The 15,042-nt window shown below is 43.4% G+C and overlaps 2 protein-coding genes across 3 annotated transcripts; one reads left to right on the forward strand and one right to left on the reverse strand.

The window, feature by feature from the left end:
• The first annotated feature begins 2,681 nt into the window (after positions 1-2,681).
• On the forward strand, positions 2,682-3,810 carry LOC118095600 (putative olfactory receptor 2B3). The gene has a single exon (XM_035136846.2). It carries the CDS (start codon positions 2,794-2,796, stop codon positions 3,808-3,810), a length of 1,017 nt encoding a protein of 338 aa, XP_034992737.2. The 5' UTR covers positions 2,682-2,793.
• Positions 3,693-13,946, reverse strand: LOC118095599 (vomeronasal type-2 receptor 26-like). 2 transcript variants are annotated; one of them, XM_088655251.1, is made up of 7 exons: positions 13,757-13,946; positions 12,816-13,107; positions 10,703-11,554; positions 9,176-9,403; positions 8,497-8,623; positions 7,622-7,728; positions 3,693-3,935 (listed from the first exon to the last, which is right to left on the reverse strand). In XM_088655251.1, the coding sequence occupies exons 2-7, from the start codon at positions 13,101-13,103 to the stop codon at positions 3,894-3,896; spliced, it is 1,644 nt and encodes a 547-aa protein (XP_088511377.1). In that variant the 5' UTR covers positions 13,104-13,107; positions 13,757-13,946; the 3' UTR covers positions 3,693-3,893. The 2 variants fall into 2 exon arrangements, with proteins under 2 accessions (XP_088511377.1, XP_088511376.1); XM_088655250.1 differs by lacking the exon at positions 3,693-3,935 and having other exon boundaries at positions 6,034-7,728.
• Between the last annotated feature and the right edge of the window lie 1,096 nt (positions 13,947-15,042).

Genomic DNA, 15,042 nt, shown 5'->3' on the forward strand with positions numbered 1-15,042 from the left:
GCTAAAAAAGCCAATGCAATTTTGGGCTGCATCAATAGAAGTATAGCATCTAGATCAAGTGAAGTAATAGTACCACTGTATTCTGCTCTGGTCAGTCCAGTTCTGGGCACCACAGTTCAAGAAGGATACTGACGAGCTGGAATGTGTCCAGAAGAGGGCAACCAAAATGGTCAAAGGCCTGGAAACGATGCCTTATGAGGAACGGCTTAGGGAGCTGGGTATGTTTAGCCTGGAGAAGAGAAGGTTAAGGGGTGATATGATAGCCATGTTCAAATATATAAAAGGATGTCATATGGAGGAGGGAGAAAGGTTGTTTTCTGCTGCTCCAGAGAAGCGGACACAGAACAATGGATTCAAACTACAAGAGAGAAGATTCCACCTAAACATTAGGAAGAACTTCCTGACAGTAAGAGCTGTTCGGCAGTGGAATTTGCTGCCAAGGAGTGTGGTGGAGTCTCCTTCTTTGGAGGTCTTTAAGCAGAGGCTTGACAGGCATATGTCAAGAATGCTTTGATGGTGTTTCCTGCTTGGCAGGGGGTTGGACTGGATGGTCTTTGTGGTCTCTTCCAACTCTATGATTCTATGTTCTTGAAGCATTATTCTCCCATTTCCCTTTTGGAACTTAATAAACTTCTTCACATTGACAGGTGTGGTTCTCTGTGTTTTTTTGCCAGGCTGAAAGGGCCACTATTCTTTCACACAGCTAGTATTTGGTTTCCTACTTCATATCCACATCAGTGGGAAAAATCAATCTACCCTTAGGCTCCCTATTTGCTAAGAAATTTTTAAATATTTCTGTATATGAAAAACATAGGAAATGTGCCGTGAATACTTTTCAGTATGCATGCAACATAATTTGCTTAAAAACAATGATCCCTACTCAAACTCTTTCCTGCTTTGGAATGTGCACAACCTTACTTGTAGGCTAAAAAAAGAGAGTAAATTACTGCCTTTCTTTATTTCCACCATCTTTGTTACCTTCTTCCATTTTTGTATTTTAACTGCTTGCAGCCCGAGAGAGAAGGGACTATTACAAATCCTGAAGAAATCTCCAAAGGAATCTGGGGAGCCTCTGGGGAGTAGACTCACAATCTTCATTATCGTACCGAATCCTCAGTCTCTTGATGCGCTCAAGGGGAAACAGCAACAACAGCCACCACCTAACACTTAGAACAGGCAGTTGAACAAGCCAGATGATGTTCATTCTCCCATTTAAAGGGTTTAAAAAATTGGCTGGGGGAGCACCTGTCCAAATGGATTGGAAAGCAGGAGTTTAGTGGAAAGGCACACACCTTGCAGGTCTAAGGTCCCCGGCATCTCCTTTAAATGGCAATAGGTCATCTGTCTGGAGATTGGCTGCCAGTCAAGATAGCCAATGCTAGACTTGAGCAGACACCTCACAGGTATGGCAGTAGAAGACGGTTCAATCAAATTTGCAACACCACAGTTATTTGATGGACCAGTGATCTAACCTGATACAAAGCAGCTTTTCTCCCAACTCTAGAGTTCAGGGACTCTACTTTAAAAATCTGGGCATCACAATTTATTTCCAACCTCTTCCCAGCGGAGACTCTAACAGACAACGAGCTAAGGGTCAGTAGCATCCCTGATGTATGTGTTACATATGTTTCTTTGGTGTGCTTCCCAGTGTACTTAAAGATCAGAGTATCTTCAGACAGTTCTTGCCGCTTTAAAGCTAGTAAAATCTAGATTCCCCCCGCCTCCTCCTATTGGAGGAATCGGCCATGAGAAGTATGTCCACCACGATTGTGCCACAGGCATCCCTTTCAAAGCAGCACTGAGAAGACCTCCACCAATAGCCCCTTGACACTGTTGCAGTAATCTAACGTGTTGCAGTAATCTAACCTAGAGGACACCAGAGCATAGATGGTAGAAGTTAGGCTATCGCCTATCCCAGATAGGGACACAGCTGGGCCACCAGCTGAAGCTGATAAACGCCCTCTGTGCCATGGAACATAGCAGGCAGCTTACAGGGCTTAAATCTAAAACAATTCCTAGTTATTTGGTTTCCATTTTTTCAGGTCCCTCCCCCCCCCCTGTGAAAGCAGGCAGCAGTCTTTCCTCCAGGTCTCCACTGTCCATTATGGACTGGTATTATACCTAAACATTTTTGGTCTGCAACCTAAAATCTATACATTATCTTTGTTGACCTTCCACATTGCTGTTTCTTTATCTTCTCCAATATTTGCCCCTCTTCTTCATGTGCATTTAGAAGCAGCACTGGGACTAAGTGTACAGTCAAGTTATATTATAGGTGTCTTGTTTGTTATTATGTATTTTTGGTTACCTGAAATATTTCAACTGGAATAATAAAAGGAGCAATGTTAGCCGTGCCTACTCAGATGCAAGCTCTACAGAATAAAGTGGGAATTACTCCGAGGTAAGTGGGGTTGGGGTTGCAGTCTAAATCTTTCTCTTCACATAATCAGCATCATGGTCCAAATTGTATTACATGGTACCTTGGTGCACAGAGCTTCAACTATCTATCTAAATCAACTATCTATCTAAATCAACTATCTAAATCGTCATGCCAAAGAATAATACCTAAGAATATTTGAGAGTCAAATGGTGGTTCTCACAACAAAGAACATCCACCTGCTTTGTTGTTGTTGTTGTTGTTGTTGTTGTTGTTTCAGTTTCAAATTATGTATCACCCTTTATCCCAAGGATCCCAAGGCAGTGCACAACATTAAACGCACATTACAGAACATCAATGATAAAAACATATTATTTAAAAACATATTAGAACCTTCCTTCTGCTTTGTGGGAGAGATGGTGGTTTATGGTTGTCACATTGTGCCTGGTCTCTTACATTTGTCCTTTCTCTACAGGGAGGAGGCTAGAATGGAATCTGAGAACCTCACCTCTGTCACAGAGTTCATCTTAGTAGGGCTCTCCAACCACCGCAGGACACAGATTCTCCTCTTTGTGGTCATCCTCATATTCTACTCATTTACCTTTTTGGGCAACCTGGTCATCATCATGCTGGTGCTGGCTGACCCCCGCCTCCATACACCTATGTACTTCTTCCTGACTCAACTCTCTGGTCTGGAGATATGTTATGTCACCTGCACTGTGCCCCAGATGTTGGCTCATCTCTTGTCTGGGAATGGAGATATCTCCTTTGCCCGTTGTGTGACCCAGATGTACCTTGGGCTGTCCCTGGGTAGCACTGAAGCTCTTCTGCTTGGTGCCATGGCTTATGACCGCTATGTGGCCATCTGCCAGCCCTTGGTCTACGCTGTTGCCATGGACAAGTGGCACCAGTTGCGGCTTTCCTCAGGCTCCTGGGCAGGTGGCTTCCTTCTCTCCCTGATGAATGTGGCCTGCACTCTTCGCTTCCCCTTCTGTGGCCCCAACCTCATCAATCACTTCTTTTGCGAGATGCCCGTAGTGTTGAAACTTGCATGTGCTGACACCCGTGTTACGGAGGCTGTCATTTTTGGAGCAGCTGTGATTATCCTTCTCGTGCCCCTTTCTGTTATCCTGACCTCTTACGGACTCATTCTGTCTTCTGTGTTACAAATGAAGTCAGCTGCTGGTCGGAGCAAAGCTTTCTCCACATGTGCTTCCCACCTGGCAGTGGTCACCTTGTTCTACGGCACCGTTATTTCTATGTATATGAGACCCAGGTCAGGGACAACTCCAGACAGTGACAAGAAAATTGCTTTTTTCTACATTGTGGTCACCCCACTTCTCAACCCTATCATTTATACCTTGAGGAACAAGGATGTCCATGGGGCAGTGGCCAAATTGCTACAAAGAGTGTCTTGGAAGAAGAAAGGATGAATGTTGCCATCCTGCTTCTTTGGCTTGGATGTTATCCAAGGGCTGAGATGGATTTTTTTTTTTTTACGTCTGGCATTCACATGTCATATCAATTCTCTATTCAGCCTTGAAATCCAATTAGTGGTCTGTTGGGCAAAGAAGGGAAAGATAGTAGTTCATGTTTTGCATACGCAAGGTCCCAGGTTCAGTCTCTGGTATTTTCCAGTATTTCCAGTTAGATAGATCAGACTTGGTGGAATAAGAAAAAAGTTTTTTTATAATATTGCATCAAAAGTTTTTTTCCTAGCAAATTATTTGTAATAACAAGAGACTTAGAGGGACCCCTTTATCTCAGGGGTCAGCAAACTTTTTCAGCAGGGGGCCAGTCCATTGTCCCTCAGACCTTGTAGGGGGCCGGACAATATTTTTTTAAAAAAAATATGAACAAATTCCTATGCCCCAGAAATAACCCAGAGATGCATTTTAAATAAAAGGACACATTCTACTCATGTAAAAACATGCTGATTGCCGGCCGGGTTGAGAAGGCAATTGGGCCGCATCCGGCTCCTGGGCCTTAGTTTGGGAACCCCTGCCTTTATCTCAAAGCTGGGCTATGAAGGCTCCCCATCTGAAACAATGGAGAGCCATTACCAGTTAGTATAGTACAGGCTTCCCCGAACTGCGGCCCTCCAGATGTTTTGGCCTACAACTCCCATGATCCCTAGCTAACAGGACCAGTGGTCGGGGAAGATGGGGATTGTAGTCCAAAACATCTGGAGGGCCAAAGTTTGGGGGTGCCTGATATAGTCTGATGAACCAATGTTCTGGCTTGGTATAGGGCAGGCACCTATTTAATGGCCATCAAGTCAAGGAGGCCTTAAAGTAGGGAAAACACTGGCGTAAAAGAAGAAAAGTTTTGCATAGTTTCTATTTCTATACATGGCATGAAACTGGGCAGAATTTCTAAATCAGGCTGTTGTCAAAAGAAGGAGGTTCAAAAAGCAGACAGAAGCTTCCAGTTCCATAGAGTAGTCAACATTTTCCCCATCTTGTATTGCCAACTGAAAAAGGTGGCATGCGTTTCCTCAGCTTTGCGGAATAAAGTTGTAAGTTGGTATCCTTCCTGATGGATAGCCAACGATCTTGGCAAACCGCACACCATACTGCTTTTAAGGGGAAAGGCAAAACAGGGTCTTCATGAAGATGTCATGCTAAACCATGTCTTGCTTTTTAAAAAAAACCATCTGTAATGCATGTCCATGTCTTTAGTAGCACCTACACAGCCATAGAAGCACCTGACTTCTCACCTAGGGCTGAGAGTGACAAAAGGGCCCTCCAAGTGTGGTGCCTGTTAGTACAAACATGCCCACCAGTACGTCTAGTGGCAAACAGGGAAAGTATTAGTAAATATTCCCTGAAAAATCTGCACTGCTGGAGAAATTGATTTCAGTTTATGTAGTGTGAGAACAAGGCTAAGGTGCTTGGACTCTGGAGGAATTTTGGCCCTCTTGATCCTTTCCTACATTAAACCACAGGAGACTGGCTGAATAAAATCATTATAGCGAGTGGTGCTAGGCACATTGAAAGTGGTAATCGTGCATCCAAGGCCTTGGGTCCGAGGTGTCCTTAATACATATGGTGACACTTGCTCTATTTCTCAGTGTTAGTTTTGCTTTTAGCAGGGGTCGATCGCAATGTGGAACTCCCCACCAAGTTCAGCCAATACCAGCCAGCTTGAAGTCAGTGCCTATCAGCAGATCAGGACTAATTTGAAGCTGGTAATATGGACAATGGGGTGCAGGTGGCGCTGTGAGTTAAACCACAGAGCCTAGGGCTTGCTGATCAGAAGGTCGGCGGTTTGAATCCCTGCAACAGGGTGAGCTCCCGTTGCTCGGTCCCAGCTCTTGCCAACCTAGCAGTTCGAAAGCACGTCAAAGTGCAAGTAGATAAATAGGGACCGCTCGGGCGGGAAGGTAAACGGCGTTTCCATGTGCTGCTCTGGTTTGCCAGAAGCAGCTTTGTCATGCTGGCCACATGACCTGGAAGCTATACGCCGGCTCCCTTGGCCAATAATGCAAGATGAGTGCGCAACCCCAGAATCAGTCACGACTGGACCTAATGGTCAGGGGTCCCTTTTCCTTTACCTTTAATATGGACAATATGAATGAATATAATAATAATAATAATAATAATAATAATAATAATAATAATAATAATAATAATAAATAAATAAATAAATAATGATGATAATGATAATAATTTATTATTTATACCCCGCCCATCTGGCCGGGTTCCCCCAGCCACTCTGGGCGGTTCCCATCAAAATATTAAAATACAGAAATCCATCAAACATTAAAAACTTCCCTAAACAGGGCTGCCTTGAGATGCCTTCTAAAGGTCTGGTAATTGTTGTTCTCTTTGACCTCTGGTGGGAGGGCATTCCACAGGGTGGGTGCCACTACCGAGAAGGCCCTCTGCCTGGTTCCCTGTAACTTGGCTTCTCGTAGCGAGGGAACTGCCAGAAGGCCCTTGGCACTGGACCTCAGTGTCTGGGCAGAACGATGGGGGTGGAGACGCTCTTTCAGGTATACTGGACCGAGGCCGAATAAAAAAATAGATTATGTAATAATATATAGTTGAAAATGTTCACATTAGGACCCATGGAAGCGATGGGGGGAAGTTGTGAGATTCAGAGAAATCTCTTTATATGGATGTTTTTGGTATTGTTATAAGCTCATTTTTGTAAAATCTTATTAAAATGAATTTTTAAAATAAGCTGTAAATGATAATGTGAAACAATGATTTGAACTGGATTGAAAAAATGGAGTGCATTACCAAGGTTTAAACATTGCATGTAGATTCAATAAAACATAGCTAACACAATCTATCTTTATCTTTACTGTGTACATGATGAAAAAAAGAAAGGGTTCTGCCTCAAAACCTTTCACATCAACAGAATAGGGCTACAAAGTTCAGGAGACATTTCAAGCCCAGCAATAACTAATATCACAATTAGGGGTTATTGGTTTCTAATGCCTGAATTATTTCTTCTCACCAGTTGCTCCCTGTTGTTCAACTCAGGTTTAACCAAAATGATATAGCATTTAGGGGCAAAGATGCAGCCCAGTAACCCAGCGCCAGAGGCCAAGATGGAGAAGATCTCCACAGCCACCATGTATTTCCCTTTTGTGCTAAGATAGGTTGGGACAAAGGACAGCCACACACTGCAGAAGACCACCATGCTGAAGGTGATGAACTTGGCTTCATTGAAACTGTCAGGCAACTTTCTGGCTAAGAAGGCCACAGTGAAGCTGATAATGGCCAGGAAGCCCATATAGCCCAGGGCAGAGTAAAACATGATGGCCGATCCTTCATTACATTCCAGGACAATCTCTTCAGCCATTGTATGTGCATCTAAATCAGGGAAAGGGGGCGAGATTGCCAGCCACAGAGTACAAAGAATAGCTTGAACGAGGGAGCAGGAAACAACAACAGAAAAATCCAGCCTTTTCCCCATCCATCTCCTCATACTGGACCCTGGCTTGGTGGCCATGAAAGCTAAAATGACTGTAGTTGTTTTGGCCAAAACACAAGAAACTGCCACAGAGAATATCATTATAAAAGCAGCTTGTTGAAAGAGACACCTAACTTTGTGCGGTTGGCCAATGAACAGCAAAGCAGAAACAAAGCAGAGCAAGAGGGAGGTGAGGAGAGTGTAGGTGACGTTCCGGTTGTTGGCTTTGACTATGGGAGTGTCCTTGTGCTTAATGAATATCCCATGCACCAAAGCTGTTATAAAACAAAAGGAAAGAGAAAAATTAGCTAAGATTACCCCCAACGGTTCTCTGTATGACAAGAAGCTGATCTTCTTTGGAACACACACATCTTGTTCTTTGTTTGCATAATGATCTTCTGGACACTGAATGCAGTATTCTGCGTCTAAAAAAGGAAACAGATTTTGTTTTATACATGGATGTGCTTCTACATACAGTACATTGCTGAATTCAAAGCAACTGAGTGAATTTTTCTGTGCTATTTCTGGGTGGGGAAAAGGAGCAGAGTGGATTTTGTCACATATTCTTTAATGAGATAAAATTATCCAAAAGTTTTTCCTTTCCCTGAACGAAAAAAAAAATTCAGAAACTTTGACTCACTGAATACTAAATAAAATTCTATTTTTACTTTTTATTGTTGGATGAAGAGTTGGAAGTAGCGGAGGCCTCACCCATTTCTTCTTTCATGAATAAAATGATTTAAAATAATATTAATCTTAAAACTGGATCCAAAAGTGAAGCAAAAACTCATTGACCTCTCAAAGATTTGTTAGAAAATTCTTTTAGCACAGGCCTATTTACAAAACACCTAGCTCAAAACCAGTGTGCACAATCTCAGTTACTTTTGCATGAATATGCGCATAGCAGATCCCATCACTGATGGTATTTTAATTCCCCGAACACCACAAAGCAAGAGTGAACTACATATTCTTCTTGTCCTGGTGTGCTCAAATCCTGTTTACTTTTAAATTTTGTTTTCTTCTGAGAAGCTGAAGACTATGCTAAACAACAAAGGAATGCTGTGGGCATGACTGCCAGCACTAAATTTGGAACATTTAAATATGAAGTAAATTCTTGTCCATAAACTGAGATGAACAAGTGATTGATAGCAGTTAATAACCTGAGGAAAATGCTATGAATAAAATGTATCTACCTCTAAATTTAGAAATCCTCCCTTCTGGACATGGAAGACAATCATAGCAGCAGAAAGGTTTTTCTTCCTTCTTGCTCTTGCTATAACCTGGATGGCAAATGTCATTGCACACAGAAAGCGGCTGTACCTGTGCATAAATGAAATTAGTGGATGTTTAAACACTGAGGTCCAGCTCTGAGGGCCTTCTGGCTGTTTCCTCACTGTGAGAAGCGAAGTTACAGGGAACCAGGCAGAGGGCCTTCTCAGTAGTGGCACCCTCCCTGTGGAACGCCTTCCCATCAGATGTCAAGGAAAGAAACAACTCTCTGACTTTTAGAAAACATCTGAATGCAGCCTTCTTTAGGTAAGCTTTTAATATTTGATGAATTATTGTATTTCAGTATTTTCCACAGTGGCTGGGGAAACCCAGCCAGATGGGTGGGGTATAAATAAATTATTATTACCATCATCATTATTATTATTAATTCAGATTTTGGGGAGGAGAAGGGAGTTGTATGACAATCTCCTGTAATAGATAGGGGCAAGGTAATTTGATCAGATTTTTGGGTGGTCTTAAAGCTTAGACTCCCTCTATCAGTAATACCTGAGAGATCTCTTATAAAACAATTAAACATTAATAAAAGTAAAACTATATAGAAGCATAAATGATCTAATAACAATGTACAGATAATTACAATACCTTTTTAAATGCAGTTGGCCATACGATGTCTTCCACAGAAACGCTCAGGATTTTGCCTTCAGGAGCTAAGGGATCTACCCTTCCAACTTTGGCTCGAAGAAAGGAGTGGTTTGGAAATGTCACCCAATTGATAATATCAAATCCAGCAGTGATATCCCCGTTATGATTAAAGGAAACCTTTTCTCCAGCACTGTTGTTAAATGAGACTCTCCTAAGGTAGCAATGAAGCTAAATTGAAACAACAAAAGGCAAATAATATGGATATATAAGATGCTTCAAATAGACTCAAAGGTTTTCATTTTCCACAAGCTACTTTTGGTGCCCCATTATTTTATTTTATTTTATTATTTTATTTTATTTATATACCATCCTATACCTGCAATGTGCATGCTTCTCACAGTGTTGCAAATTTCCTATGCCCTCATAATTTTTGCAACCAATATGACAGGCATATGTCAAGAATGCTTTGATGGTGTTTCCTGCTTGTCAGGGGGTTGGACTGGATGGCTCTTGTGTGGTCTCTTCCAACTCTATGATTCTATGATTCTATGTTGCCATCAATAACATGCACAAGTCAGATAAACAGAAGGGTGGAATCTACACACATATAAAAAACCGTTCTGAAAATGCTTTTTTAAAAGGTTTTTGTTTTGTTTTGTTTTCAATACATTGACTTTTCCATAAGGCTCGCCATAGCCATCTAGTGTCACATTGCATATTGCACTTAAAACACACTTGCTACGTTTTATTTGCAGCTGTATAGCTGAGTCCAAGGAGAAAAAGATCCAAGGGGCAAGGGCAACACAAGATTGTTTGCGGGATTGTAAATAAATGCAAACATCAGAAAATGCCAACAAGCCTCCAAGGACCTCATTCCAAACCTCTCTCTGGGGCTGCTGGATCTGGGCATTTACCTGCCATGGCTCTTGATTTAGAAACTGCTGACCTCTTCTTAGCACCATAGTTCCGTGTTTGAATATGAATGACTGCATGGATTGCAAAGCATGTGCAAATTCATGGCGAAAACAGGAAAGCTATTGCTAATATTCAAGGCAGATACAGTGGTGCCTCGCTAGACGAATTTAATTCGTTCCACGGGTCTTTTCTTATAACGAAAAATTCGTCTAGCGAATCCCATAGGAATGCATTGAATTTTTTTTTTTGCCCATAGGAACGCATTAATTGAATTTCAATGCATTCCTATGGGAAACTGCGATTCGCTAGACGAATTTTTCATAAAACGAATTCGTCTAGCAAGGCAACCTCCGCTCGAGAAATCCTTTCGTTAAGCGGAAATTTTGTTAAGCAGGGCATTCATTAAGCGAGGCACCACTGTATAGACATTCTCCAGAAACAAATGTATCATGCCTCTGAAAAGCAGGCACTGGGGAACAACAGTGGGAGAAGACTATTGCCAGAATGTCCTGTTTGAAGGCTTCCCCGAGCTGTCTGGTTGTCTGCTATAGGAAGCCCTTGGACTGAACCAGCAGGATCCTTCCTATGTTCTTAGTGTATTCAGGACATTACCTTCCACAACTCTTGATTCTGAAGTTTCACTCCTTCATCCACTATCACTCTGCCTTTGTATCTAGATGAATGCATGGCCTGCAATGCATGTGCTACAGCAAAGACTGCGTTGTACACACTGTAGCTGTGGCCAGTCATGCTCATTTCAAAGACAGACCCAGGAAGTGTGTCCAGCTTCTCCTCCCCACTGCAGGTGTCTCTATCGTCCCTTTCTATATCAGTTTTAGGGAGCGAACAGTCAAAAGCTGTTTTCCAAAAGACCCTAAGAAAAGCATCTTCTTTCTCCGAGGTAGGATTCCTCCCCTGAATAAATTTCTGGAAACCCACAATCTCCTTTGAATGAACAGTGATGGATAGAGCACCATGTACAATGTCTATGTCCCAATCTCTTTGAAAGGAAACGGATGTAAATTCCATCTGTGCCGTCATGATCCAGACTTTTGTCTTCATTGTTATGTCCTCCAGTTCTGAAAGCTGGGGAAACATTCTCAGAAATACCACAGTATTTATTTCACCATGTAATACCACAACGTTGGCAGTGCTACGAACAATAACCTTGTATATGTTGACCCACTCAGTCACCATTTCTTCCATGCCAGTGCTAAAATACAGTGTTGGCAAATTTTCTATAAAGTCGAAGCAAATACCACTCTTGGAAAATCCAGGAAGCACGGTCTGTACAAACCTCTCTCCATTGTCGCCATTGATAAAAACCACCCCAATCCATATCCACCGGAAAAACAACAACAGCTGGAGGATTCCTGCAGCCTGATGCTCTTCGGCAGGAAACATCCTTTGGAAGAACGCCTCTTGGGTTTGGTCATTTATTATTGGAGCAGAGCCATATCCAAACTATAAGAAAAATAAAATAAAATCCAGAGATATGAAATGTTAAGAGTTATTTCCTAAACCCTGTTTACTCTCTGCCCTCTATAATGACATTTCCTAGACAAGGAAAGTCTGATGGCCTCCTTTTCATCTATATATATATATAAATGTAGGCATTGCGCACGCGGATGAAACAGCCTTTCTCCATAACCGCTGAACCGAATTGAAACAAATTTGGGCAGAACGTACCTTGCCCATCAGGGAGGGATCTGACATAAAAATTTTTATCAAAAAACCACACCTTTCACACCTAAAATAATGGTTAAACACAAAAAAGTGGCACCCGAATTAGACATCACCACCAGAAACTCTGAAGACTCCAGCAGCTGCGCTGCCAGATGACATCACAAAATTCCACAGCAACCAACTGAAAACAGTCCTTTTGCAGCAACAAGGCCTAGCTTATTCAATAGGCTGCAGCATTGCCAAGCAGGGAAAAACAAACAGAATAGGGCCTTTCACAACCGGGGGAGCACAGGGATAAGGCACAACAAAGGGAGGGGGGACACATAGCCATGGGGGGGGACCCTGAGTCAGCCAAAGCAGTGGGGGATGGGTTGGGACAGAGTAGGCTGACTGCCAAAATGGTCATTCCAAAACGGGTGGGGGAGGAGGGGCTCGATAGCTCATGAGTCAGGACAGGGTGGGGCCAGTCACAGGGATGTGCTGGAGGAGTGGGGGGAGAAGGGGACTCGATAGCTCATGGGGTGGGACATAGTGGGGCCATAGCTGCCAAGTCTCCCGTTTTCCCTGGGAAACTCCCGTTTTTCCAGCTGTCCCCAGCCGAAAAAACGGATTTTTTTTGTTTCCCCCCGGTTTATTCTGGCGCAGCGGCCATTTTGGAACTGGGCACAGCAGCATCAAAAGTCACTTCTGAGCATGCTCCACCCAGTTCCAAAATGGCCACCGCGCTACTTCCGGTATGCTACTTCCGGTCCGGTCCCTTATTTTTCAGAGAGGAACTTGGCAGGTATGAGTGGGGCCAGTCACATGGATGTGCCGCGGGGGTGGGGGGAGGAGGGGGCAGGATAAGTCATGTGTCCAGACAGAGTGGGGGGAATCACAGGAAAGAACCACAGCAACACATGGCCGGGCCAGCTAGTTCATAAATATATAATTATAATTATAAATATAAATATAAAATACGAAAAGCAAAATTTTATCTGAGGAGAAAGAGTAGTATAACTGGCTTGTTTCAATCCTATGTTCCGTGGATACACGTTACCTGTGAAATCTTGTAGATATATAGAGTCATTGCCACGAAGAGACACACATTTGAATTAGGACCCACAATGAAAGCTACTGCATTATCATGCACATCACACTTGTAGTTTGGGATGAATCTGCCCCTTGTGGAGAGAAGTTCCATTGAGGCCAGATAGGTCTCTCTTGCAGTGAAATGGCTGTTATAGATGTGGAAGCCCAGGGTGAGGTTGGATAAGATCCAGAGATTTTCATTGATCTCATTTACAGCAAATATGAAGGACAGGATGTGCTGGTAGGTCTGAGTCATATATCTGCAATTAGATTTTCACGTTGTGTCAGAGCATCTCTGCTTCAGAATATATGCATCTCTGAATTTCACCCCAATCTATTTTGAATCCACATATACACATTCGCCCTGCTTCAAATCTGCAGTGATAGCCACTTTCATTTACGGATCTGTACGTATCTTCTGCTGATATTCTTCTAGTTATGCCTCTTACACTGATCTGCTCTCACAGGGTGGGGCGACAAAATTGATTGGAGGAATTTGCATGTCTTAGAAAATGGATCTTTGATGGGCAGGTAATCTAAGTCATAGTGATTTGGGGGAGAGGTCTGAAAGGGAGATGTGTACTGCCTTGTGAATAAGGAGGGAGGGAGGTGAGGGAGCTGTGTGGCTTTTCACACATTGGAATAAAGGTGCATACCCTCCAACATTCCTCAGATGAAAGTGGGGACACAACACACACCCTCTCCACCGTCCTGAGAAAACCCCTTCATCCTGATTTCATTTCATTTCATTCTTTGGTAGATTTTCAAAAAGAAAAACACACACCAATAAATAAATTTGAGGAAGGGGCAAGCATTGGGTGTTTTTCATTTTCGTTTAAAACCAATACTCCTTGTACTCTGCCAGGGCCGTCTTAAGCAAAGTTGTCGAAATAGGAAATAGTTGTTTACCTTTAGAATGGTTGTGGGATGCAGGGACTCACAGCACCAACCAGCAGGGGTGCCAGCGCCCCACACACAAGGGCATACGAAGGTGGCTGCGGGTTCCATGGTGGGGCGCCCTGTCCACCCGCTGCCCCCCCCCCCGCTGCATGGTGGCTAACTGTTTCAGCTGCATGCGCCGCGCCGGGAGTGGTGTGTAATGTTGTGGGCGCTGTGTGACGCATCCTGTTGCTTGCGCCAAGCTGTGGGTTCCTTTGCTGGGTTTTCCGCTGTCAGCACATGCTCACAGCGCTTCCCAACGAGGGGTGCCAGTGCAGAAGGACGGGGAATGCAAGCGGCAACGCCCACAACATTACACACTGCTCCGGGAGTGGCGCAGAAACAGTTAGCTGCCATGCAGCTAGGGCAAGAGCTGACAGCCGAGTGGAGCAGAGCCTGTCAGAGCACCGCAGACTCTTCTGCTGCGGGCAGCTTGGCACGAGTTTAGGGGCGAGCGTTGAAGTCTGGGGAAGAGCCGCCTGCCAGCGACAGCAGCCTCTGTTCCATTTCACCCACTCTCCAGCAGCCACTAAGAGCTGCCTGAGGAAGGAGCCCAGCAGCAGAGGTCATGGAAAAGCAATGGGGTGCCCCCTTGTTTAGACAAATGCCGGCTCATCCTCCTCCCCATGTTTGACAGTAGCAACACTGGCAAGGAAACAGAGACTTTCTGGAACCAAATTAGAAGCTGGTATGGCTTTTGTAATTCCAGGATTGTCCCTGGAAAATCGGGACACTTGGAGGTTTATGAAGATGCTGTGTGTTGTCCCAGGAGGAACGTTTAGCTGCTTCTACCCCAACTATTATAACTTCAAGATATCAGTTTCCAGTGTTCTCTACTTTTCTTAGCAGTTCTTCAAGAAGTAAAATTAGGGGAAACTTTATTCCTCCACATCAACATAAAATAAATATCAGGAGTGTTCATCTCTGCTACTGAGGATGATATAAATGTTACTAATAGGGATCGAAACCATCTACCAAAGACCATGTAGTCACTTGATGATAAAAAGGCAATGGAGCAGCAGCCCATTACAGAGTCATAGCTGTCAAGTTTTCCCTTTTCTCACGAGGAAGCCTATTCAGCATTAGGAAATTTCCCTTAAAAAAAGGGAGAACTTGACAGCTATGTACAGAATATCCAGCAAAATCAGAATGTAAACACTATACACTGTGAAGGTAGTATGCAGTTCAGAACCAAGACCTAAATAGCAAATATAGCCTTGTCATCTTTCTTGAGAACAGTGAAGACAATTATTTAT

Source organism: Zootoca vivipara, chromosome 12 (genome assembly GCF_965207765.1).
Source record: "Zootoca vivipara chromosome 12, rZooViv2.hap1.1, whole genome shotgun sequence".
Taxonomy (NCBI): domain Eukaryota; kingdom Metazoa; phylum Chordata; class Lepidosauria; order Squamata; family Lacertidae; genus Zootoca; species Zootoca vivipara.